Source organism: Babylonia areolata, chromosome 7 (assembly GCF_041734735.1).
Source record: "Babylonia areolata isolate BAREFJ2019XMU chromosome 7, ASM4173473v1, whole genome shotgun sequence".
NCBI lineage: Eukaryota > Metazoa > Mollusca > Gastropoda > Neogastropoda > Buccinidae > Babylonia > Babylonia areolata.
Genome location: NC_134882.1, coordinates 4,618,295 through 4,645,643, shown reverse-complemented (window position 1 = coordinate 4,645,643; position 27,349 = coordinate 4,618,295). Strand labels below are relative to the sequence as shown.

Genomic DNA, 27,349 nt, shown 5'->3' with positions numbered 1-27,349 from the left:
CACTGTTCACCTCCTTCTTCTTCTTCTTCTGCGTTCGTGGGCTGCAACTCCCACGTTCACTCGTATGTACACGAGTGGGCTTTTACAAGAATGACTGTTTTTACCCCGCCATGTAGGCAGCCTTACTCCGTTTTCGGGGGTGCGCATGCTGGATATGTTCTTGTTTCCATAACCCACCGAACGCTGACATGGATTACAGGATCTTTAACGTGCGTATTTGATCTTCTGCTTGCATATACACACGAAGGGGGTTCAGGCACTAGCAGGTCTGCACATATGTTGACCTGGGAGATCATAAAAATCTCCACCCTTCACCCACCAGGCGCTGTCACCGTGATTCGAACCCGGAACTGTGGATAATGATAGATTTTAGCAGCCTGTTGTCAGCCTGTGTGATAGCAAAGTCCAGGATTATTATAATGGTTTGAAAACAGAGCTGCTGTGTCACTTAGAAGAACCCCAAGAGTTGTACAGTGTGTGTGGGGGCACTGTGTCATTTAGTAGACATGTGTGTTGTAGTGGTGACATGAAGTGAAGTGTGTTATAGTGATGAGATGCTGTGTTATAGTGATGACTTGAAGTGATGTGTGTTGAAGTGATGACATGAAGTGATGTGTGTTGTAATGGTGACATGAAGTGATGTGTGTTAAAGTGATGACATGAAGTGATGTGTGTTGAAGTGATGACATGAAGTGATGTGTGTTGTAATGGTGACATGAAGTGATGTGTGTTAAAGTGATGACATGAAGTGATGTGTGTTGAAGTGATGACATGAAGTGATGTGTGTTAAAGTGATGACATGAAGTGATGTGTGTTGAAGTGATGACATGAAGTGATGTGTGTTGTAATGGTGACATGAAGTGATGTGTGTTGAAGTGATGACGTGAAGTGATGCGTATTGTTATGGTGACATGAAGTGACTTGTGCTGTAGTGATGACATGAAGTGATGTGAATTACACCCTGACGACACAAAGCGATGTGTGTTGCAGGGTGGTGATACGCACGGTCCAAAACTCCGTTTTTCCCAATGAAATCCAGACAAGGCTGCAGCAGGAGAAAGGTCAGAGTGCTGATGACGACAGCGATGACGTCAACAACATCAAACTTTCTCCACACTTGGGGAGAGAGGTGTCGTTACGTCACTCGGCACTCCCATCCAACACTGACCTTCACCCTGACTCTGAGGGTGCTCGCCCCAAACTTCGTCATCGTAGCTCTCTGACTGAGGAGACGGTTATCACGTAGCAGAGTGTGGGGAGGGACTAGGTCATATTGACTCAGGACTGTGTGTGGGGAGTGGGGGGTGGGTGTGGGGGAGTCAGGGTCATGTGGAGTCATGGGGGGTGTCACAGTGACCCATGTGGCGTCATCGGCTGTGTCCAGTCTGGGCAGTTGCTTTGCATAACAGACATTTTTGGTGAGGATCACATTCCTCCCGATCTGCCGCCCGCTTTACATTCCAGTATCTCAGACATGAGTTGTGAGTTAAGTCAGCGTTATTGGCCAAATATGCGTGTTCCTCTGTGTGTGTGTGTGTGTGTGTGTGTGTGTGTGTGTGTTCCCACTGGCCAAAGATACATGTTCCCATGGCCAAAGACATGTTCCCAATTCTAAGAGGTTTGTGTGCATGTGTGTGTGTGTGTGTGTGTGTGCGTGCATGTTTTTGTGTGTATGTGAGTGTACAGATGAATTCTGTGTTTGGGTGCAGATGATTCTACAATGAGGCATTGGGGTGAGAGAAACATACAACATATTTCTTGCTGCTCAAAAGCAAAAAAAAAAAAAAAAAAAAAATGCTGACATTGATCTGACAGAGCTGTACATAGAGAAATGGACCAGAACTGTGCTGCTGTACAAACCACTGGGGCTGATTTCTGCTGAACACAGACAGTGGTACCTGTCCTCGGTGTGTACCACTGTGTACCACAGCATCCACTGCTGCCTTCAGGTGTCATCCCGGAATTTCATCTGGTCATTGGTTCTTCTGTATTTCCTGTTGGATTTCTTCAATATTGCTTCCAAGTTGCGTTTCTTCCATATTGCTTCGCTTCCATGTTACATTTCTTCCATATTGCTTCGTTTCCATGTTACGTTTCTTCCATATTGCTACCATGTTACGTTTCTACTGTATTGCTACCATGTTACGTTTCTTCCATATTGCTACCATGTTACGTTTCTGTCATATGTTTATTTCTTCCAAATGACATACATGTATTGTATTTCTTTCGCATTGTGACACAAGTCTGAACTGTGGAGGGGCTGGGGTGGCAGGAGAGGGAGGTCGGGGAGGTGAGGGTCACACCCAGTCAGTCAGGGGACTGTACTCCAGTGGTCCAGTGAAGAGTGCAGCATCAGTGTACAGTGGTCACACCAAAGATGTGACATTGCCTCCACAGTTCAGTGAAGCGTTGAGTGAGGCCTCTTGTTAGCTAACACAGTGGTCACACCAAAGATGTGACATTGCCTCCACAGTTCAGTGAAGCGTTGAGTGAGGCCTCTTGTTAGCTAACACAGTGGTCACCCCAAAGATGTGACATTGCCTCCACAGTTCAGTGAAGTGTTGAGTGAGGCCTCTTGTTAGCTGACACAATGGTCACACCAAAGACGTGCCAAACGCCTGACAGTTCAGTGAAGCGTTGAGTGAGGCCTCTTGTTAGCTGACACAATGGTCACACCAAAGACGTGCCAAACGCCTGACAGTTGTGTGGACACTGGAGTGTGGCCTGTTGTCAGCTGACGCACTGGTCACCCCAGAGACGTGACAGTTTTGTGAAGTGTGGAGTGTGGCCTCTTGTCACCAGAGATGTGGTCACACCTGTCATGGCAGTGACAGCTGAGGTATCAGTGACAAGAGACGGCAGCTGTATCGGCCTGTGCGCAGTCAGATCAGATCCTGGCGGTCATTTGACCTCAAAGTAGCCAAAATTTGTTGTTGTTCCCCCCCCAAAAAAAAAAGAAAAAAAAAAAGGTAACTGAGGATGAACGATGATCAGGGGAAATGACAGGACGGTGATGGAGAGGACTGGGTGGGAGTGATGTCCCTTTGGTCACTGTCGTCACTCTGTCATGTCGGTCATGTAGACGCGTATGATGCACCAAGGAAACACTAGAGTGAGAAAAAGAAATTATTTTATGCACAGCACGTTTGGAATTACAGATATTTTGCTGATTTAACTTTCTGTCCAACTGGTTCATACTGCTGCCTTGAATTTCAAACTGCTGGACTTTAATTTTTTAATGGAAAAATGTGCCTTTTATGTTGCTTGTTTTGGACTGGAAAGGTTTTATTGAAATGATTTTGGCAGTCGTGAAGAGGAACTTTGATCGATATCTTCCTTTAGTCTGTTGAAAACACCAGCATTTTTGGTCAGAGCAAAACACTGGAGTGGTCAGAGCTATACTGTATCACTCCATGGGTCACTAGTGGTCAGAGCTATGTACTGTATCATTCCATTGGTCACTAGTGGTCAGAGCTATGTACTGTATCACTCCATGGGTCACTAGTGGTCAGAGCTATGTACTGTCTCGCTCCATTGGTCACTAGTGGTCAGAGCTATGTACTGTATCATTCCATTGGTCACTAGTGGTCAGAGCTATGTACTGTATCACTCCATGGGTCACTAGTGGTCAGAGCTATGTACTGTATCACTCCATGGGTCACTAGTGGTCAGAGCTATGTACTGTATCACTCCATTGGTCACTAGTGGTCAGAGCTATACTGTATCACTCCATGGGTCACTAGTGGTCAGAGCTATGTACTGTATCACTCCATGGGTCACTAGTGGTCAGAGCTATGTACTGTATCACTTCATGGGTCACACTTGCCCAGTGGTTTGTGTCCACTGTCGGTTTTGTTGTTGTCTTAATTTTAATTCCCTGGAGTTTTGTTTACTTCATTTTAGCTGAGAGCAAGGGACAGAAGGGGTACTGTTTTACATTTATGAAGACCAGCTGTTTTCACATGACAAAGTTTGCCAAGACCAGGGGTGGGCTGATTGAGCACTCTTGACAGAGTTAAGTCTGCTTAGCATTAAGAATGTCCTCAAGTTTGCTTAGCAGTGTTAAGTCTGCTTAGCATTAAGAATGTTCCTAAGTTTGCTAAGCGTTTGCTCCTAAGTGTATGGATTTAGCACAGACTTTTGCTGTTTTACATTAGATTTGTCAAGGCTGGCTATTTTACATAAGATTTTTAAGGGCTGGCTATTTTATATAAGGTTTGTGAGGACCAGCTATTTTCCACAAGATTTGCAAGGACCAGCAGCTACATAACTTTGGTGATGCCCAACTATTTTGCATAAGATTCGAAAGGACCAGCTATTTTACATAAAATGCGAATGTTGGATAGTGGTTTTCATAATCATTGATTTTTATTTCACATTAATTGTTTCTGTATTTATTTGCTCTTTTATCAGATCTACTCCAAATTTGATCTTTGCATTTTATTTTTCTGTCGTCTGCAAATCCATACAGACTTTTGAAACAGTGTGACTGTGATGTTTTTGCATGCTGTGAATGTTTACAGTGAACGTCTTTTAATGATTGGCAAGTAAAACTTTATTTTTCCATGAAGTTCTTTAAGAGTATCTCCATGATAGCTTTTGCCGATTTTGAAGAAAATGTATTCATGCTTTGTCTTCCATTTACATTTAGGGTGCTTTTGCATCTTCACAAAGTGGATTCAAGCTTTATGCTGTATAACTATTGTTGTAATGGGTGAGATTATTATATTTACAGTTTATTCTGCAGACGGGAGGGGATGTGTGTACTTTTGTGTGGTGAAGTATGTTGTTTTGTGTCAGGGTGTGTAGTTTTGTGTGGTGAGGTGTGTAGTTTTATGTGGGTATGTCTGTAGTTTGTGTGGTGAGGTGTGTAGTTTTACGTGGGTATGTGTGTAGTTTTGTGTGGTGAGGTGTGTAGTTTTACGTGGGTATGCGTGTAGTTTTGTGTGGTGAGGTGTGTAGTTTTACGTGGGTAGGTGTGTAGTTTTGCGTGGGTATGTGTGTAGTTTTGTGTGGTGAGGTGTGTAGTTTTGTGTGGTAAGGTGTGTAGTTTTACGTGGGTATGTGTGTAGTTTTGAGTGGTGAGGTGTGTACTGGTAGTTTTGTTTGGTAAGGTTTTGTGTGTAATTTTGTGTGATGATGTGTTTAGTTTTGTGTGATGAGGTGTGAATTTTGTGTTTACTTTGGTTTGTTGTGTAGTTTTGTTTTGGTGAGGTGTTGACATGTGTGGTGAGGTGTGTAGTTTTGTTTGATGAGATTGTGAATTTTTTTTGTGTGTGTACCATAAAGTTTGGTCTATAAGCCGTGATTTTTTCTCCCAGCTTCAACCTCTGTGGTTTATACAATAATGCAGCTTATTTGTGGATTTTAATAATCCCGAGAGTGTCACATTCTCGTCTGTTCTTAGCTGCCCTTCAACTCACCAAAATCATTATTTCTGTCCATGAATTTTTGGATGAGCTTCAGGTTAGTGTGCTAACTGTTCACATTTTGAAAATCAAATCCGCACACATTAAAGCCTTCAGATCAGCATTCAGTTCTACTCTGCTCAAGTGTACACCCTCATCATGCTGAAAACGCGACGTAATGCCTATGATGCAGCCTTCAAATTGAAGGCAATCGAGCTAGCAGATGACTATGCAAGCGACGAACCAGCAGCGACCTCCACCATGCGTTCATGTTCATCAGGACGACGTTGAATAAATGTCACTATCCCTAAATTATGGATCTTATTTTCGTTGTGTTTATTTTTATTTTTTGGTGGCACTAGCAGTATTTTCGTTTGCTTTTCTTTGTGTTGTTTCCGCTTATGTTTATTTCATAACCTACAGTATTGACAGCTTTTCTATAGTATTGGTATGTGTTCCAGTACCGGTAATAAGTATGGTTTATAAGCCAGTGCGGCTAATGTGTGTATTAAGTTCAATTTTTTTCAAAATTTAGTGGGTGTGGCTTATATACCAGTGCACTTAATAGACTGAACTTTACGGTAGTTTTGTTTGGTGAGTTGTGTAGTCTTGTTTTGGTGAAGTGTGTTGTTTTGTGTGGTGAGGTGTGTAGTTTTATGTGGTGAAGTGTGTAGTTTTGTGTGGTGATTGACCATCACATTGGCTGACACTGCACATCTTTTGATGGCTGTAGTGATTGAAGGATTGTGTCTTTCACCCATGTCTTATACGTCACATGTCACATGCTTACAGGGTTGAAGGATGTGGGGAAAGGATAAAATCCTTTAACCCTGTCGTGTGGGTAAATGACATAATTTATCATTCTCATATCTGAGAGGATTGAAGGATGTGGGAAACAGACATAATCCTTTAATCCTGTCGTGTGGGTAGATGACATAATTCACCATTCCCCACATTTGATGCCACATGTCATGTGCTGACATCTTTGGCTGACACTGCCAGACTCGTGTCACTGTACTGCAGCCACCATGAGGCCTGTGACCAGACAGCTGTTGTTCCTGATGGGACCTGTATGGTCGCTGTCTATGATGTGCGCTGTTTCGCCCGGACGGTTAGGTAGTGATTGTGTAAACTCTGGGATGGACATTAGCTGTCCATGCTGCAGTGTAATTTGCCAGTATAGCCTTTTCTGGGGGTGGGGGAGTTGTCGTTGCTCTGGTTTTGAGGTAATTTCTATCATTTTAAAAAAATGAATTTTTGCTATTGGTAGATGATAAATTGAGTGGAAAGGCTGATGTCCTCAGCTCAGCCTTGTCTTGTTTGCCTTGATGGTTAAGATATGTTAAGAACTGTGTTGTTTCTCTTGTGTGTGTGACAAGAGCTTTGTGGTTGATGTGGTTGAAATTGTTGTTAAGTTGGGCAGTCATGATATTAGCCCTGTGTGGCGAAATTATTTAGTTGGGCAGTTACGATATGGCCATGTGTGGCGAAATTATTTAGTTGGGCAGTTACGATATGGCCATGTGTGGTGAAATTATTTAGTTGGGCAGTTATGATATTGCCCTGTGTGGTGAAATTATTTAGTTGGGCAGTTATGATATGGCCATGTGTGGTGAAATTATTTAGTTGGGCAGTCATGATATTGCCCTGTGTGGCGAAATTATTTAGTTGGGCAGTTACGATATGGCCATGTGTGGTGAAATTATTTAGTTGGGCAGTTATGATACTGCCCTGTGTGGTGAAATTATTTAGTTGGGCAGTTATGATACTGCCCTGTGGTGAAATTATTTAGTTGGGCAGTTATGATACTGCCCTGTGGTGAAATTATTTAGTTGGGCAGTTATGATATGGCTCTGTGTGGGGGGCTGACTAAAAGCAACAATGCCAAACATTGTCATAGGCCCTGTGTGAGGTGGTTGGTGATGACAGCTGTAAGTATTACTGAAAGATAACACTGCCAAAACCCCATTGTGTTTAAACTACCACTTACTTCTTCACTGATGAGCAGTGATCTTTGCTGAGATAGCCAGTGTGATGGTAATTGAAAAATGTTTTTAGTGTTAACATTGTTTTGTGCACACAGAATGTAACGGATGTCTACTAGGGCATATGATGGTTATATTGTACCGGTACACACACACACACACACACAGGTGATTTATGTCAAAGATTGGTGGTGACAGCTTTGTAACTGAAGTGATGCATTGATCGTGTAAAATTAATGATTTATTTTTAATGTATTAAAATCAGTAAACTAAATTAATTTGTTATTCATTATTTTTTTTCATGCTTCATTGTAAGGTTACGATTTCTTGACAGAAGAGTTTGGTTGTTACCTGCACTTGTTTTCATCCACGATGATGTTTTCTCTCAGTCCAAATATCTGCATATATGTAAATGAAAGATAGAAAGTATACAAAGATCGAGTACAGTCCTAGCTAGTTACATCAAAGTCAAAAGATTGAGTTCAGTCCTAGCTAGTTACATCAAAGTTAAAAGATTGAGGTCAGTCCTAGCTAGTTACATCAAAGTCAAAAGATTGAATGCAATCCTAGCCAGTTACATTAATGTCAAAAGATTGAATACAAACCTAGCTAGTTACATCAATGTCAAAAGATTGAATACAGTCCTAGCAAGTTACACCATAGTCAAAAGATTGAATACAGTCCTAGTTAAGTGCATCAAAGTCAAGGTGGGTGACAACATCTTTGGATAGTTTTTTTGTTGTTGACACTTGTAATTGGTTAACATTGTTATCCTTTACCATTCAAATTCAATTCAAAAACACTTTATTAATCCACATGGAAATCAACGTGTGCAATTGGCTGCTCTCTTTACACTCAGTGGCTGCCTTACAACTGGCTGCTGATAATGGTAGTTCCAACAGAATCAGAATAACTTTATTATATTATCTCAGTGAGAAGAACGATGGTGAGAGAAATGATAGTGTTGTTCCTGGTCATGGGGTTGGTCATGTTATCAGTACTTTTGTCATTGCCATACCTCTAATTACATGTGTCTGTTGAAGGTGTGTCACTGTTATTTCTGTTAGTTCTGGGAAAGTTTGACATTGGAATATTGTAATTATGTGTTCCTTCCTAGTTCCTAGGGAAATTTGATAGTGGAATATTGTAAATATTATGTGTGTTCTTACCTAGTTTGTTGCAAACTTTGATAGTAGAATATGGTTTCTTCCTTGTTCCTGGGAAATTTGACAGTGGAATATTGTAAATATGTATTCTTTCCTAGTTTCTGGGTGAGTTTGACAGTGGAATATCCAGTGGTAATATGTTCCTAGGAAGGGTTTCAAATCAAATCAAATCAAAAACACTTTATTAATCCACATGGAAATTAAGTTGTGCATTCACAGGCTCGTTGTAAACACTGGCATAAAATCATCATGCACAACATAAGAAGAGATTAAAACTAGTCAAATAAGAATTCCCAATAGCTGACGATAGACTAACCCCCCTTCAGCACACACACATACTCATGTTAAGACAATAGGGTATTGCACAACAATATTTACAAATGAAAACATCCAACAAAAAAAGGGTATAGATTACTAAAAATGACATGTGCGCACGCACACACACACACACACACAGTGTATTGACATTACTCTGACTAAGCTGTGGGTGGAGTTATGATTAGCTGTTCATAGAATCAAAGCTGTGTAGTGATTATGTCATTGAAGTCAGAGAGCAGCAGTTGGAACCCATGGTTCTAGTTCGACTTTCACACGTCTGTGTATATGTATGGAATTTATTTCTTGTTTTGTTATTTTCATTTAAAACTAATTTTGATAAAGCGACAGACTGAGATTGCCTGTGAAAATCTCATGGAATGCGTCATTCATTCCCTGATGACAATGTCTGTGTCAGAGTGGCTGGCGTTCTTTCCCAGATGAAATGACTCGGAACAGTGATGTGTGTTGTTTGTGTGTGGCAAGATGGTGTGCGATGCAATGTACCTTGTGAATACTGGTCCTTAACTACAGCAATATATTCCTGTGCCATTTCTTTACTAACTGGTGTGAGGGGGTGGGTCCCTTGGTGACGGTTGTCCATCCATTTGAAGTCTTTGGTTTGTTGCACTTATTTCCTGCTGTTTTCTGTATCAACTGTTTTTCACTGAATGCTTGTGTTTTGATGGTCCTCATTGTGACGGGTTTATAATCTTTTTGATGATTATGATTCAGATGATAACACCTAGCAAAGATTTTATGATGAGTGTATCATGTGTTTGATAAGCTATGGACGATAACAACACTACTGCATAAGTTTTTATGATGATTTTTTTATGATAACAGGTATATCATGTGTTTAATCATCATGATACAGGTGATGTCAACACGAGGAGAATGTGTTTTTCATGTAATTGACAGTTATGGTACAGAGGTTGCCCACACGATGATGATGCATCAGATGTGCTATGGACAAGACGGGGTGTTCGTAGTTCCATTGTCCAGGTGGACGGTGAGAGGTGTGAAGTGTGATCATGTGGACATCTCAAGCATTGTATTGTATTGTATTACTCTGTTACAACAGATTTATCTGCCTCAAATTAAGGCTGCTCTCCCTGGGGAGAGTGCGTGGCTAAAGGGCTACACCTCATTTTTTTTTTTTTAATGTTTGTCTTTTTTCTGTCTGCAAGTGTGCTTGCTTTCCTATGAAAGAGGGTTTTTGTTCAGAATTCTGCCAGGGACAACCTTTTTGTTGTCATGCGTTCTTTTATGTGAGCAAAGTGCATGCTACACATAGGACCTTGGTTTATCATCTCATCAGAATGACCAGCGTCCAAGGTCCGGTGGAGGGGGGGTGGGAATACTAGTGGGCGTGGGATTTGATCCAGCACGCTCAGATTATCTTACTTCCTGTCAAATGTGTCAGTATCAGGCCAGTACTCGTCATGCAGACAGCACAGGTCAGCACTCTAGGTGAGGAGGGTGATGGGACGTGTGTCCACCATCAGTTGACCACACTGCCAGCATTCCTGCCACACCCCTGGGGACAGATGTCCGTCACTGTGACCACTCCATGTGGAGGGGTGGCTCAGTGGTTACGCATCCTCCTGGGAGTTCAGAGAATGTGAGCGATGGGGATTGAATCCCACACTTGTCAGTATTTTCTCCCCCTCCCCTAAACCTTGAGTGGTGGTCTGGACGCTGGTCATTCAGATGGAACGAAAAAACCCAAGTTCTGTGTGCAGCATGCACTAAGGGCAGGTTAAAGAACCCACGGCAACAAAAGGGTTCTCCGTGGCAAAATTCCGAAGAAAAATCCACTTTAATATACTTGAGGATGTGTGCACGTGATTAATGCCTGACTGAATAACACAGGAAATGAATAATGAACGCCTACTAAAGGCAGTTGTCAGTCAGCTCTGTACACATAGATAGGTGATATGTAAGTCCAGTTGTATGCCAACAAACACGCAATGGACAGTATGTGAGGAGGGTAGAAGTCTAGTTGTATGCCAGCATACACCCAATGGATAGTATGTGAGGAGGGTAGAAGTCTAGTTGTATGCCAGCATACACCCAATGGATAGTATGTGAGGAGGGTAGAAGTCTAGTTGTATGCCAGCATACACCCAATGGATAACATGTGAGGAGGGTAGAAGTCTAGTTGTATGCCAGCATACACCCAATGGATAATATGTGAGGAGGGTAGAAGTCTAGTTGTATGCCAGCATACACCCAATGGATAGTATGTGAGGAGGGTAGAAGTCTAGTTGTATGCCAGCATACACCCAATGGATAGTATGTGAGGAGGGTAGAAGTCTAGTTGTGTACAAACAAACACCAAATGGACAGAAGGGAAAAGCGGAGTTGGAAGCTAATGAATGGACACAGAGTGGGGAGAGTTGACATGGGGGTGTGAAGAAAGGGGAGGTCAGAGGTGAAGTGTGTCACTTTTACCCCCTAGGTGCTGAAGACAGGTGTTTGCAGCAGGGGGGCTGAGACAGGCTCTCCTTGCAGACCTGCCGCCAGTCTGTTTTCAGTCTGCCTCATTGCAGCTCTACTTTGAATAACTACGCCAAAGTGATTTGAAAAACTGAATTGATCTTTTATTATTATTTTTTGTTGTTGTTACCAAGCTAAAAATTCACAGGAAGACATTCCATTGGCACCAATCATGCAGTGGTTCTTTGTCATGTTCATGATGTGTTTTTCATGTTTATTTTTGTGTTCATGATGCATGCATTTGATGTTCATTTTGTCCGAAAGAACTAACACCTAGTTTTATTATTCTATTTTTTTTTTAATTCAAGTTTCCCCACAGTATCTGAAGGCAGAATTTTAAACGAATGCTACAGCACTTTTTCCATAAACTGGTCAGTATCATGTCAAAGTTTAACCCTTCCATTTCAGGTTTTTTTGTTTTTTGTTTTTTTTTTTTGTAGTAAAACTTCATTTGGAAGTAACAACAGGACAAATTATAATAACACTTCATCCATATTTCACTGAGAAATGCTGATCATGTTCACAACAATGTATATCATCATCATGTCACAGTAGCGGTTAATGTTATCACGTGGAGATGGACTATCAAATGAGTCCACTGCATATTCTCAGCAGCTTCCCCTGTTTTCATCATGGCTTCCAGCTTTGATAAGTCATGACAAACTCCCTACACAAAAAAAACAAACGATTTTCGGTTATTTTCTACTTCAGGGTCGCTTTCTTTTTTTTTTTTAGAAATGGAATTACTGTTTTTATTGTGATCTTTGACAGACGCTGTGAAATTATCAAACAAGTCTTTATTTAAATTGAGTATCAGAGGGAGAGACCACTGTGACAAAGCGTAGGTTAGGTAAACAATATACACAGTTCAAACATGCATATAGAAAATATCCAGCTTAAGTTATCCATGAGTGAGCATGTGCATTTTGATGTGCACACACTTGGCATGGTTACACACGTGATCATCTGTGTTAGTGGCAGGGGAAGATTGGGGTTCGGTGCTGCAGGACTTTTCAGGCAGTCTGTGGCAGGGTTTTCCCCCAGTTCTCATGCCATGACTATGTCCGTATTCCCCTATGTTGATGTCCACTTTTCATACAGTGACTAGGACTGTATTCCATATGAGTGGCTAGGACTGTATTCTATGTTGATGTCCAGTTTTCATTCTGTGACTAACACAGTTTCCCCCATGTCAATGGCCATACAATGTTTGGCAAACTTGTGGTTTCCTGAGGGAGGACATGTTCATGTTACTTTTGGTGAGGGGGAGGACAAATAATGCAAGTTCAGTCATTCTTGTAACATTTCTATGCTCATGATTTGTTTAAGTCATTTGTTTTGTAAATCTCCATAGCAATTTTTGTTAAATCTGCAGTTTTGAGATGATGTACAATCACTGCCTTTTCAGGAAGCAGTGAAAAAAAAATAAAGAAAACACTGAACAGGACGTGGACTGTGTTTATTGTAAAGAAGAACAAACAAACCCAAAACTTGGGGGGAACAACCAAACCACACTGAAAACAGCAGACATGTTCTGAAAATGAAGGGTGTGACCGAGACAAACGGGGGAAGTGCACCGGGTTGAAAACATGCATATCTTCAGGATTGTTCTCTCTCTCACTTGTGTGCAAGCATCCATGTGCACACACCATCTTGAAATAAAATTTTGACGTGGACACACAGACATGCCACACAACTGCGTTTTCAAGCTGGAGAGCATTCCATTTGCACCTTCATCTTGTTTCCCTTTCTTTTCCAAACATCAACTTTCACAAAGGCTTAATTTTGGGAGCTGAGAGGGAGGGAGCTGTGGCAGTCCCAGTGCCAGCAGTCCACAGGGAACAGCAACACATCTCCACTCCCCCAGCCCTATCTCCACACCCACCCCCTTCCTCTGAAATACCACTATATCCAGACATGCAAACACAAATGCGTACTGTGCAAAACCTCTTCTGATCAACATGAACAAAACACAGTTCACTGCACAGAATTTCAGCATTTTCCTGACTACTTATCACTCTCGCCACTGCATCCATTCACTCATCACAACTCTCATCATTTTTATCAATGAGTGCATCATCATCAATCAGAACCATCATCACTGCTGTCGTCGCCTTCACCATTCATCCACCAATATCACTTTCATCACTGAGCACATCGTCATCAGTAGGAATCATCCATCATCACTGCTGTCTTCATCATCATCGTTCACCCATCACTATCATCACTGAACAGATCATAATTAGTCAGAATCATCATCACTACTGTCGTCATCGTCATCATCATCACTACAACGCTCCTCCTCCCTCTCCTCCTCAGCCAGACCAGCAAAGAAGTTGTTGTGGTTCTTTGCGGTGCCCAGACGTTTGGACTTGGTGGCGTGTCTGGCCTTCTTGTGGGGCTGCACCCTCTGGCGGTGGATGTCGGCCACACTCCAGAACTTGAGGCACTGGTCGTGGGAACTGCTGACCAGCAGATGCCGGTCGTGGGTGAGTGCCAGACCCTCCACGTCGAACTGGTGCTCCCCCACCACCCCCAGAAACCGGTTGGGCAGAATGTTCACCGCCCTGCAACGTCCGTACAGCATGGGGGATGAATGCTGTGACTGTCAATGTGCAATGTTTGTGTGTGTGTGTGTGTGTGTGTGTGTGTGAGACATACTACAGCTGGGAGAGGTAGGTGTACAACTGTCATGGCTGTCAGGAACAAGGTGGCAGAATGGTTAAGACACTAATCTGCTGATACTGTGTCCATGAGAGCCAGGGTTCAAATCCTGGTTTTGCCCTTTCTCCCAAGTCTGACCAGAAAAATCAAACTGAGCGTCTTGTCATTCCGATGAGACAGTAGACTGAGGTTCCATGTGCAGCACACTGAAAAAGAACCCATGGCAACAAAAGTATTGTCCTCTGGCAAAATTATGTAGAAGAAATGTGCTCTGACAGCTACACAAACATATCTGCATGACTAAACGCCTTGGGTTATGCTGCAGGTCAGGTGTCTGCCATGCAGACCTGGTTTGTGTGTGGATCCAACTCAACACAGTGACGCCCCCTTAACTCACTCAGTACGGCCAGTCCTCTCTTCTCCTCTACACAGATCCCTCGGATGTCCTGTGGGTGTCTGAATGACCCAACCTTTAGCTTCTGTCGTCAGAACTGTGGTATTCTTTGTCAACATTCACCTCTTCAGTATAAGAGTGTTCCGCTTGCAATATTTTAATGATGGTTATTGGGATGAAACGCTGTTAACGTCGTCTTTTTCGTCGTTCATATGGAGAGAGTTAAGAAAGTGAACCATCAACATGGCTGCTGAACGCTGTGGTCGGCACGAACACTGGTACATGGTGTGAGTGTGACACAACACTAAGAGCCTGGACAGGTGTTGTCTCCACTGGAGTCACATGGCTGAAATGTCATCATCAATTTACCCCCGAAAGCGGAGTATCGCTGCCTACACGGCGGGGTAAAAACGGTCAGACACGTAAAAGCCCACTCGCGTACATACAAGTGAACGTGGGAGTTGTAGCCCACAAACGTAGAAGTCATCATCAATAATAAAATGCGTACAATATAGGGGACTCCTAAACCAGGTCAGGTTTATGGAAACAAGAACATGCCCAGCATGCACACCTCTGAAAGCGACTGCCAACATGGCGGGGTAAAAACCGTCATGCACATCAAAACCAATGCATGCTTTCAAGTGAACATGGAAGTAGCGGCCCACTAACGCAGAAGACTGAATGAATCAACCAACGAGTTATTCGTGTTTCTGAAAGTAAAACAATAAGCAAGCAATGCTTTTTTCATCCAACAAAAAGACTGACAAAGAAGGAAACATCACACCGAAGCATTACAATCATGGAAAGGACTAAACAATTGTTCACATACTATGTTCACATGTTAACATATCGTTTAGACCATGGCACACACATGAAGGGAATGAGAGAAATAGGGTGAGACGAGGAGAGACAGTGGAGAGGGCAAGAGAGAGATAGGGGGAGAGAGAGAAGAGAGACACACACAGACTGATGGAGAGAGAGAGAGAAGACAGAGAGAGACACACACAGACTGACGGAGAGAGAAGACAGAGAAACACAGACTGATGGAGAGAGAGAGAGAGAGAAGGCAGAGAGAAACACAGAAACACACACAGACTGATGGAGAGAGAGAGAGAGAAGACAGACAGAAACACAGACTGATGGAGAGAGAAGACAGAGACACACACAGACTGATGGAGAGAGAGAGAGAAGACAGATACACACACAGACTGATGGAGAGAGAGAGAGAAGACAGAGACACACACAGACTGATGGAGAGAGAGAGAGAAGACAGATACACACACAGACTGATGGAGAGAGAGAGAGAAGACAGAGACACACACAGACTGATGGAGAGAGAAGACAGAGACACACACAGACTGATGGAGAGAGAGAGAGAAGACAGAGAGAAACACAGACTGACAGAGAGAGAGAGAGAGAGAGAGAGAGAGAGAACACGACGACAGGTGCAGAGAGGGGGTACCTGAGCAGGCCGTCACTGGAGCCGGTGAGGATGACGTCGTCAGTGAGGGCGACCATGCAGGTGATGGAGGAGGGGTGGCCGGGGAAACGGTCACTCATGTTGCCCCACTCCCCCCAGTTGAACAGGTACAGCACCCCGTCCCCTGACCCACACACCAACTTCTTCTCTCCCTGCCACACACACGTACACACAGTCATGATTACACACACACACACACACACACACGCACATATATAGACACAGAATGATTACACACACACACACACATCGACACACATACAGATACAGACATGATTACACACACACACACGTAGACACAGACATGATTACACACACAGACACACACGTAGACACAGACATGATTACACACACACACACACAGACACAGACATGATTACACACACACACACATATAGACACAGACATGATTACACACACACACACAGACACACACATACAGACACAGACATATAGACACAGATATGATTACACACACACACACACACATACATACATACACGTAGACACAGACCTGATTACACACACACATGTAGACACAGACATGATTACACACACACACACACACGTAGACACAGACATGATTACACACACACACACATACAGACACTGACATGATCTCACACACACACACATAGACACACACATATAGACACAGACATGATTACACACACACAGACATGATTACACACACACACACACACATATAGACACAGACATGATTAGACACACACACATAGACACACAGACACAGGCTGATGAGAGGATCACAAAGATCTGTGAAGAAAAAAGTCTGGACACTATGACAAGTTAACAACAAGCACTAACTTTGTTTTTCACATGCCTGATTACATCATACACATTGTCACCAACATCACCCACCCACCCACACAAAAAAGCAACAACAAAAGAGAGGAGGAAAGAGAAGAGAAGAGGAAGAGAGACAGGAGGAGAGAGAAGAGAGGAGATAAGAGGAGAGAGGAGGAGAAAGAAGAGAGGAGGAGAGAGGAAGAGAGGAGGAGAGAGAGGAAATAAGAGGAGGAGAGAGGAAGAGAGAGAAGAGAGGAGATATGAGGAGGAAGAGAGGAGAGAGGAAGAGAGAGAAGAGAGGAGGAGAGAGGAAGAAAGGAGGAGAGAGGAAGAGAGGAGAGAGAGGAGATAAGAGGAGGAGAGAGGAGGAGAGAGGAAGAGAGAGAAGAGAGGAAGAAAGGAGGAGAGAGGAAGAGAGGAGAGAGAGGAGATAAGAGGAGGAGAGAGGAGATAAGAGGAGGAGAGGAAGAGAGAGGAGATAAGAGGAAGAGAGAAGAGATAAGAGGAGGAGAGAGGAAGAGAGGAGAGAGAGGAGATAAGAGGAGGAGAGAGGAAGAGAGGAGAGAGGAAGAGAGAGGAAGAGAGGAGGAGAGAGGAAGAGAGGAGAGAGAGAAGAGGAGGAGAGGAGGAGAGAGGAAGAGAGGAGGAGGAGATAAGAGGAGGAGAGAGGAGGAGAGGAGATAAGAGGAGGAGAGAGGAGATAAGAGGGGGAGAGAGGAGGAGAGAGGAAGAGAGGAGGAGAGAGGAGATAAGAGGAGGAGAGAGGAGATAAGAGGGGGAGAGAGGAGGAGAGAGGAAGAGAGGAGGAGAGAGGAGATAAGAGGAGGAGATAAGAGGAGGAGAGAGGAAGAGAGGAGAGAGAGGAGATAAGAGGAGGAGAGAGGAGGAGAGAGGAAGAGAGGAGAGAGAGGAGAAGAGAGGAAGAGAGGAGGAGAGAGGAGGACAGAGAAGAGAGGAGAGAGAAGAGAGGAGAGAGAGGAGAGAGAGGAGGAGAGAGAAGGAGAGAGAAGAGAGGAGAGAAGGAGAGAAGAGAGAGAAAAGACAAGGAGAGAGAAGAGAGGAGGAAAGACAGGAGGAGAGAGAAGGAGAGAGAAGAGAGAAGGGGGGAGAAGAGAGGAGGCAGCAGCAGTCACCTTGATAGCACACAAACTGAGCAGCTCCGAGTCGTGCAGTTCTGACTGCAGCACCATCTTCTTCTGACGGATGTTGAAGGCGGTCAGTGTGCCGTCACCACTGTGTTCACACACACACACACACCACATACATTCACATACATACACACACCACATACATTCAAACAAACACACTCAATCACATACCACACATACACACCACACCAACACACACACACCGTTCACACACCACAATCATACACACACACACATATAGAGCTCAGCATAATTAAAAAAAAATACATCATCTTGGATTCTTCATATAGCAGCCGACATGTGTATCAGTAAGGACTATTGGAGTCATTTGTTCTTGGTACACTGAAACTGTGAAAGCAGCTACCATCTGCTGAAATCAAAATGTGGAGTGGGAGCCTAGTGGTAAAGTGTCCATGCTTGCATGATCAAATACAACACTTTCTAGAACTTTCAGGGAGGGATCGAAGCTTGGCCAGCTGTGCAACAAGATGTGTGATGTGGACAATGAGCACAGTGGAACACGTCCACCACCTCTGTGGCACATCACACACACCACCACCATCATCCATCCTGACTCTTCCTCTGACAAAAGCAATCTCTACACCTTATGGGTTAAAAACAAAACAAAACAACAAAAAGGTTAAGGTCCAACATCCTTTTATAGCAATTGGGGCAGTGAATGCATATCCAACTGGCCCAGGGCTTGGCATGGGAAGGATGGGGCCAGTTCTCCTGCCATTCTAACCTTCCCCAACTGAAGACAGGTACCCTTTCACACCTGGGTGGAGTGAGGACAATGGGAGTAAAGTGCCTGCCCAAGGACACAACAGCATGCTGAAATGTGGCCTAGAACCCTGGTCACTGGTGAACACCGGATCAGAAGTTATAACCAACACTGCCCTGGCGCCTCCACATGGTATCTCACACACTTCAACACACAACAAAGATGACGATGACAATCACACCATAATGACGAGGACACTAATGATGATCACACCATAATGGCCCTGATGATGAGGACAGTGACGATGATCACACCATAACGGCCCTGACGAAGAGGACAGTGACTATGATCACACAATAATGGCCCTGACGACAAGGACAGTGACGATGATCACACAATAATGGCCCTGACGACAAGGACAGTGACGATGATCACACCATAACGGCCCTGACGACGAGGACAGTGACGACGATCACACAATAACAGCCCTGACTACAATCACACGATAATGGCCCTGACGACAAGGACAGTGACGACAGACAAGGGACAGTACCTGGTGGCCAGGAGGATGCGTTGCTGCTGGTCCAGGATCATGTCGCTGATGAAGTCCTCACACTCATGCAGCTCCATGGTGGCTGCCTTACTGCGCATGTCCCACACCTGTCCACACACCACAACATGGCCAGGGGGTATTGTTATCCTGCTTTACCTGCCTATCACACAGTAAAGGCATTTCTATTATCATGCTGTACTTGTTAACAACACAGTAAAGATGTTTCTATCATCTGCTCTACTTGTCCACAACACAGTAAAGGCATTTCTATTATCCTGTTCTATTTGTCAACAACACAGTAAAGGTGTTCCTATCATCTGTTCTGTTTGTCAACAACATAGTAAAAGGTATTTCTATCATCTGTTCTATTTGTCAACAACAAAGTGTTTCTCTCATCTGCTCTATTTGTCAACAACACAGTAAGTGTTTCTCTCATCTGTTCTATCTGTCAACAATACAGTAAAGGTGATTCTATCATCTGTTCTGTTTGTCAACAACTTAGTAAAAGGTATTTCTATGATCTGTTTTATTTGTCAACAACACAGTAAAAGTGCTTCTCTCATCTGCTCTATTTGTCAATAACAGAGTAAGTGTTTCTCTCATCTGCTCTATTTGTCAACAACACAGTTAAGGTATTTCTCTCATCTGCTCTATTTGTCAAAAACATAGTTAAAGCATTTCAATCATCTGCTCTATTTGTCAACAACACAGTACAAGCATTTCTATCATCTGCTCTATTTGTCAACAACACAGTACAAGTGTTTCTATCATCTGTTCTATTTGTCAACAACACAGTTCAGGCATTTCTATCATCTGTTCTATTTGTCAACAACACACTTACAGCATTTCTATCATGTGCTCTATTCCAGTATTTCAATAATTTGTCAACAACACAGTAAAGGTGCTTCTATCATCTGTTCTATTTGTCAACAACACAGCAAAGGCATTTCTATCATTCTGTCCTACTTGTCAACAACACAGTAAAGGTGCTTCTATCATCCTGTCATACGTGTCAACAACACAGACAAGGCGTTTCTATTACCATGCTGTACTTGCCTCCAACACAGTGAAGGCATTTCTATCTGTTCTATTTGTCAACAACACAGTAAAGGCATTTCTATCTGTTCTATTTGTCAACAACACAGTAAAGGCATTTCTATCTGTTCTATTTGTCAACAACACAGTGAAGGCATTTCTATCTGTTCTATTTGTCAACAACACAGTAAAGGCATTTCTATCTGTCCTACTTGTCAACTACACAGTAAATGTGTTTCTATCATCCTGTCCTACTTGTCAACTACACAGTAAATGTGTTTGTCATCTGTCCATGTCACTGCACTCTAACAACTATCTTGAATTCTTACAACTATCACACTGTGAGTTTCAACTATCACACAGAGAACCTGGATGAAAGGCATGGTATTCTGAGTGCCCGCTTATGTCACATCATACACAAAACAGATGATAATCACAATTTTTGTATGTAAATATCCTTTCGGGATTTAATTTTTTATTATTATTTTTTCACCCTCTTAAAAATCATCACCTTATCTTAAAAACTGAAATATTCAGGTTGAACATTGCACTACTGTGCTTTATCAATCATTGACAGAATGTTTTGTTGTTTTTCCATTAAAGAGAGATTAACTTTTACAAACCTGGGTCATTTACAAAAAAGACTTTTAACCCCTAGGCTGCCTGCATGACAAGATAACTCATCATGGCAAGCATGTATGCTTCGCTGCCACAATCACGAGATAACTCGTCATCGAAATATTCTGACTTTTCCCTGGTTTGCATTCACTTCGTTGACAAAAATAGTGGTAGCTTTAGCCTGGGGAATCTCTCTAGATTCTATTCATAGCTAGAAACCCCATCTACGTCATGAAGCAGTCCTTTATTTGAACGTTTTGGTTGGGTCACTGTCCAAGTGTTTGCCTGACTTCTCTCCTCGCTCGCTCAACAAAATGTCGGACTGATGCCGTGCTCAAGATATGCGATCGTGACGAACTAAATCAACCAAGATTTCTTTCTTTAGCTGATGCTCAGAAAGAATTGAAGCGTAAATTCGAAGGAGAAGATAGTGATGAACATTTGTAGGACGATCTGACAGAAAATAAAGGGAGCAATCAAGAGAGTGGCCAAGTTGCGACTATCAGTGAGTGATGCCGGCTGTACAGATGTTAGCAGTCGACAGAACGACCGAATTAGCAGCAGAGCGGTATTCTTGGCACGCAGCCAACGCGGTCTGATGAGAACTGAATCAAGTGACCGTGTGAGAGGGGTGAAGAGGAGGGGGGTGGAGACTGAGGGGGCGTGGCCTCACATCCATCTTACCACTTGGAGAAGTCACAATGTATTGTGTATCTATCTCTTAAAAAAATATATATATATTGTGGTTGTTCTAGTATGATTTTGTGTTTGCAGATATCCATTTGTCCAGAAAATATGATGTTTTTGTGCAAATTACCTGACTAATGTTTGTAATGAACAAGTTGAAAATGTGACAAAAAACAAAACACTGATTTCAAACAACAGCATGTCACTAAAAATATATAAAATGGGAAAACAGCATGTGTTTTGTATTCTTTATTCATTTACCTTTCAGAAAATATATACTTTTATGGGTCTTTCTCCAATAACAAAGAGCACAGAATTTTTGGAAAATTTATACCCGTTTTTTGTGAAAAAACCCTGGCAAATAGATTTCACTTAAATCTTATTTTCCTGGCAGCAAAAGGGTTAAGGACTCCAAATTTCTAAAAACATGTATGAACACTGAATGTTGATATCGATGGTCCACAAATCATAACCCTCCCTCCTCTCCCCTCCTCATGAGGGTACCCTTGTTGTCCCCATATATTGTAATGTGTTGTATGGTATTGTACTGTGTGCTATCATAACATGCTGTACGCACCTTAACGGTTCCCTCGTCATCCCCAGTGGCCACAAACCTCTCCCCGGTCACCAGAAGACTGTTGATGGCTGACCTGTACATGTCAACACAGCACAACACTTCATCACTCAAACACCACACCTCTCATACCTCAACGGTGAAAATGATACAGCACAACAACCACAAAAGCAAAGCCTTCATATGTCATGCATCATTTGTTTAGGCATCTGCTCCTAAAAAGTTTTTTTTTTCCCAAACACACCCCCCACCCCACAATACATCAAAACCCCCAGAAAAACCCAGCAGACGTGGTGTAGCAAATATGGATCAGTCCACATACTTTGACAGCTCCATGAAACTGAAAACTAAAACTGAACTAGACACAGAAAAGGCCTTCACCTGGGGTCCTTCTACCATCTATCTTGCCATAAGATAAATAACAAAAAGACAAACAAACAAAAAACAAAACACCTAACTACCAAAACAAAACACACACTGGAAATTACAAATAGTTACCTAAAGCATACAAAATATACGAAAATAAGATCCATAATTTAGGGATAGTCACATTTATTCAACGTCATCCTGTGAACAGTTAGCACTGTATCCTGAAGCTCATCCAAAAATTAATGGACAGAAATCATGATTTTGGTGAGTTGATGGGCAGCTAAGAATAGACGAGAACTTGACACTCCCGGGATCGTTAAAATCCTCAAATAAGCCGCATCATTGTATAAGCTGCAGAGGTTGAAGCTGGAGTAAAAAGTCGTGGCTTATAGACTGAACTTTACAGTATTTTGATTGTTGTAAGCATTGTGATAAGGTTTTCAGTACTGTAATATTGATGTCAAGCATTGTGATTGGTTACATAAGTATTTTGATTGTTGTAAGCATTGTGATAGGGTTCCAAGTATTGTGGCATCAGTTGTCAAATGTTGTGATGTGAGATTCCATCATTCAGGGATTGTGATATTTGATATATATTTAAAGTGTTGTGTTGTAGTGTTGTGTTCGATGTTTTAATCTATTTAGTGTGTGTGTGTGTGTGTGTACGTATGTGAACTACTATTAGTGTCCAAAGTCTGTGCAATTTTAAGTACAGAAGTTGCCATTTTAGCATTTAAATGCATGTTTTACACATAAATTTTTACACTATATGGTGCAGTTGGGCATGTTTTACATAGAAAGTCACTTCATAAATTATACTATCATTTTATGATGATGATGATGATGATTATTATATATAATCAAAATCGTGATAAAGAGAAACTCACTCATGTGCTGGTTTAATCTTGCGGCGAATGCCCCCAGTGTCCACATCCACACACCACAGTGACTTGTCCTTGCCCACTGTGTACAGTCGACGGCCACCAGGGGAAAAGCGCACTGCCCGACACGACTTTTTGTGATGGCGCTGACCTCGCACACGTTCATTCTGATCCACCGAATAGGAATGTCTAAAAAGAAAAAAATACACCATTAAAAAGTAACAAAAAAACATTCATTGTTGCAAGATGAAGAAGACTGTCTAGTCATTCATTCTCAATTTATAGCATATATTTAACAATGGAAATGGCATCAGTACCACACCTGTTTCAAATCAAGCTGCTGTCAATTCGGAATCATTCATTGAATAAATATTCAACACTCACATGAATCTTCAGACATGTACTGCTGTAGTGTGTACACATGCACAGCCTGCACAAGTGCATGAACAATGTAAAACATACACTCCAGCACCAGCATTTCCAGAGAACACAGACTTACAGAGTTACTGCCCCCTTGATAATGTCAAAAGAACAGACTTACAGAGTTACCACCCCCTTGATAATGTCAAAAGAACACAGACTTACAGAGTTACTGCCCCCTTGATAATGTCAAAAGAACACAGACTTACAGAGTTACTGCCCCCTTGATAATGTCAAAAGAACAGACTTACAGAGTTACCGCCCCCTTGATAATGTCAAAAGAACATAGACTTACAGAGTTACTGCCCCCTTGATAATGTCAAAAGAACACACTTACACAATTACTGCCCCCTTGATAATGTCAAAAGAACACAGACTTACAGAGCTACTGCCCCCTTGATAATGTCAAAAGAACAGACTTACAGAGTTACTGCCCCCTTGATAATGTCAAAAGAACAGACTTACAGAGCTACTGCCCCCTTGATAATGTCAAAAGAACAGACTTACAGAGCTACTGCCCCCTTGATAATGTCAAAAGAACACAGACTTACAGAGTACTGGCCATTGTTGCAAAACCAGCACAGAGTTAGTTCACAATACTTATAATGTAGAACATAACGACAGAAATTACAGATATTACCATATGAACATACATTGAAAAATGATCAAAGGAATACATATTACAGAGTGTAATCAGGAATGATGAATATGACAAACAACCACAATACTAAACTTAGCCCTTGATAATGCAAGAAGACAAGCGTTACAAGTTACGCCCCCCTTGTCAGTCCAAAAACACAACTCCAGGTTTCAGCCCATCAGATAATCAAAGAACCCCCTTACCTCCGTCACTCCCCTGAAACCCCACAACCCCACAGCACTACCATACTCCCCAAATGATATGACAAAAGAAACAACACATTTATTTATGATACTGCCGCCTCTGATAAGCAAAGCTCAGTGTTACGAGTTCCTGACTAAAATGTCAAAAAACACGACTTGCAGAGTTAGTGTGATCTCATTCAAAAAAAAAAGCATTAGATGTTATGCCTATGGAAATCAGTAAAGAACAGGCTTACAGAGCTACTGCCCCCTTGATAATGTCAAAAGAACACAGACTTACAGAGTTACTGCCCCAGTGATGCTGCCCAGAGCCAGAAGAGGGCGTGACGGATGACAGTCCACAGACATCACCAAGTCGTCACACTTGATGTCCGCTGGCACTCTGGGCTCCTGTTGGTCAACATGCAGTCATAGTACATGAACAGTCAGTGTCATTCAATGCCACAATCTCAGGGGTGCAAGTGGAAAAAAGTGGCAAGACTGAAGTCCGGTCTAGGGGGTCTGGGGGAGTGCCGTAAGCTCCCCCAGTGGGGTCCGGGGCTGGCGCTGGCTTCAGTTTAGCTAAGCACTGGTCAACCAGTCAAGAGAGTTCCATCTTCCGGTGAATAGTTCAGTATTCAAGTTCCGACCAAAACTTTCCCGGACCAAAAGCATAGGGACAAAAAAAAAAAAAAAAAAAAAAAAAAAAAAAATCGAAATTTCATCAAGACAGAAATCCGTATGAGACGGAACCACTTGCACCCCTGCAATCTGCACAGAAACTAAATGACTATATATTTTGGCGTATTATATGCATAGATTGTTTAGTTATAGTATCATGGACAGACAAAAGGAGATACTGAACACATTCAATACAAAAAGTACTCAATGCACACAGAGCATGACATGTCAGTTTATATTTTTTATGTATGTTATTGTTATCTATACATTATTACATATCAGAAACTATTAAACAAGCAACTATTTCAGTCTATTCTTTTAACAGTGAATGCTAACTTATTACACTACAATAACAGCATTAGACATTTAGAGCAAATGCATTGCACCTCAGCTTGTATTCAATATAAGTCAGGAAACAAAAGTACTGGCTCTGTGCAATTTGTTGCACAACCAGGCACATGGTAGTTAGATATCACAATACTATTAATATTTAGAACATTAACAGACAGTTAAATATCACAATATTACCAATATTTAGAACATTAAATTTAATAATCAGATAAGGTAATACATAGTGACAGCAGTGTCAATCAAGGAATGATGAATGATGACAAACACATCCTGACATAGTACTAACTTAGCCTATGCATGTGAAGCAAGTGTTTACAAGTTCACTGCCATCCCCAGCTTCCTCTCCAAAATCAACTCCATGGTCAGCACAATGCAGATGAATCAAAGGATACCTCCCCCTTAGCCTCCGCCACTCCCCCCCCCCCCCCCCCCCCCCCCCCCCACACACACCATACTCCCCCAAAAAGCCACTCATGACACAAGTAAAACATGATGCACATTTTATTTATGAAGTAGCTGGGCGCCGATCCTCGATGGATACGAAGCTCAGTGTTTTGCGGAGTTCCTGACAAAAATGTCATTGAACAACATCGGTAATCATTGCATATGGTGATTTTAGTGTGAGTTCGTCGATTCGAAAAAAAAAAAAAAGGGGGGGGGGGGGGGGCGGGGGGGGGAGTTTGTCGGTAATTTTGGTGGGAGATATGGCAAATATTGAGTCAGGAGGATTTGTGGAGGGTCTCATGACCAATGTGTGGCTCAAGAGTTTAATTTCTGGTCGGATTTTTCTTAGTGAAACCTTCATGCAGGACAAACTTAAGAATCAAGAAAGGTCAGCACAGACTTTCATTGACCGAGAATTCAACCTAACATCTGTTAATTATTCAGGATCGATGTTGAGCTGTTCGCTGAACATCAATCCTGGATCGATGCCCAGCGCCAGCCTTTAATTTAGCAGTAGAAGAAGAAACACACACACACATTTAAGATTTTGTAGTATACTGGTATTATAGAGACATGGAAGCTTGCTTGGTAAGTAGGCTGGTACTGTGATGAACAGATTTTTTTTCACAGTCCAATACTATTTACAGAAATGAAATCTGTCTTCGCAAATTGTCATGAAATATGGAAATAAGGATTACATGCTTTCTCATTCTCGGGGACCATACAACATTAACACATATTTTTGGTGACTGATTAATAAGCATTTGAAATAATGGTAATTTAACCAAATTTAGGCTGTTTTTGAACCGCATGTTTTGAGAAATCACGGAGCAGATTCTTGCATAAGTGACAGAATAATCAACTAATCCTTGCATAAGTGACAGAATAATCAACTTATCCTTGCATAAGTGACAGAATAATCAACTTATCCTTGCATAAGTGACAGAATAACCAACTAATCCTTGCATAAGTGACAGAATAATCAACTTATCCTTGCATAAGTGACAGAATAATCAACTAGCTGGTTGTGGTCGCTGCCAAGGAAGAAGTTGCGAGCGCTTGGGACAAGTGCAGTGTTAAGTATGGCCAGAGGTCGACGGACTCTCGTTCTGAGAGGGGATTTATATAATTCTTTGGCTAAGAACTACCGTACTGTGACAGAATTATGTTCGTAAACAGCTTCATGGTTCAAAGAACTGACCTCATTTGCTTCTGCCATGTCGTTTCTCACAAAACTGTACAGATCTCCACCTTTTTGCCTCACTGCGGCTGTTTTCTTTTTTCACAACCTGCACGTGTTCACCACCACTTCCGTTAT

At 42.3% G+C, this 27,349-nt stretch overlaps 2 protein-coding genes across 2 annotated transcripts in view; one reads left to right on the top strand and one right to left on the bottom strand.

Moving 5' to 3' along the window:
- Positions 1 to 12,823, top strand: part of LOC143283670 (phospholipid-transporting ATPase VA-like) — a 93,671-nt gene extending 80,848 nt beyond the window's left edge. The window contains 1 exon segment of the mRNA XM_076589889.1: positions 991 to 12,823. Coding sequence (XP_076446004.1) covers positions 991 to 1,246 — 256 coding nt within the window. The 3' untranslated portion in view covers positions 1,247 to 12,823.
- Positions 12,094 to 27,349, bottom strand: LOC143283671 (WD repeat-containing protein 55-like). The gene is made up of 8 exons (XM_076589890.1): positions 27,233 to 27,349; positions 24,857 to 24,966; positions 23,320 to 23,502; positions 22,067 to 22,139; positions 19,150 to 19,256; positions 17,858 to 17,957; positions 15,897 to 16,066; positions 12,094 to 13,943 (listed from the first exon to the last, which is right to left on the bottom strand). The coding sequence occupies exons 1-8, from the start codon at positions 27,248 to 27,250 to the stop codon at positions 13,619 to 13,621; spliced, it is 1,086 nt and encodes a 361-aa protein (XP_076446005.1). The 5' UTR covers positions 27,251 to 27,349; the 3' UTR covers positions 12,094 to 13,618.

Coding starts and splice junctions, on each gene's coding strand:
- LOC143283671 (XM_076589890.1), bottom strand. Junction 23,503..24,856: donor ATCACTGGGGCAGTAACTCT/GTAAGTCTGTGT, acceptor TTTTCTTTTTAG/ACATTCCTATTCGGTGGATC. Junction 17,958..19,149: donor CGCATCCTCCTGGCCACCAG/GTACTGTCCCTT, acceptor GTGTGAACACAG/TGGTGACGGCACACTGACCG.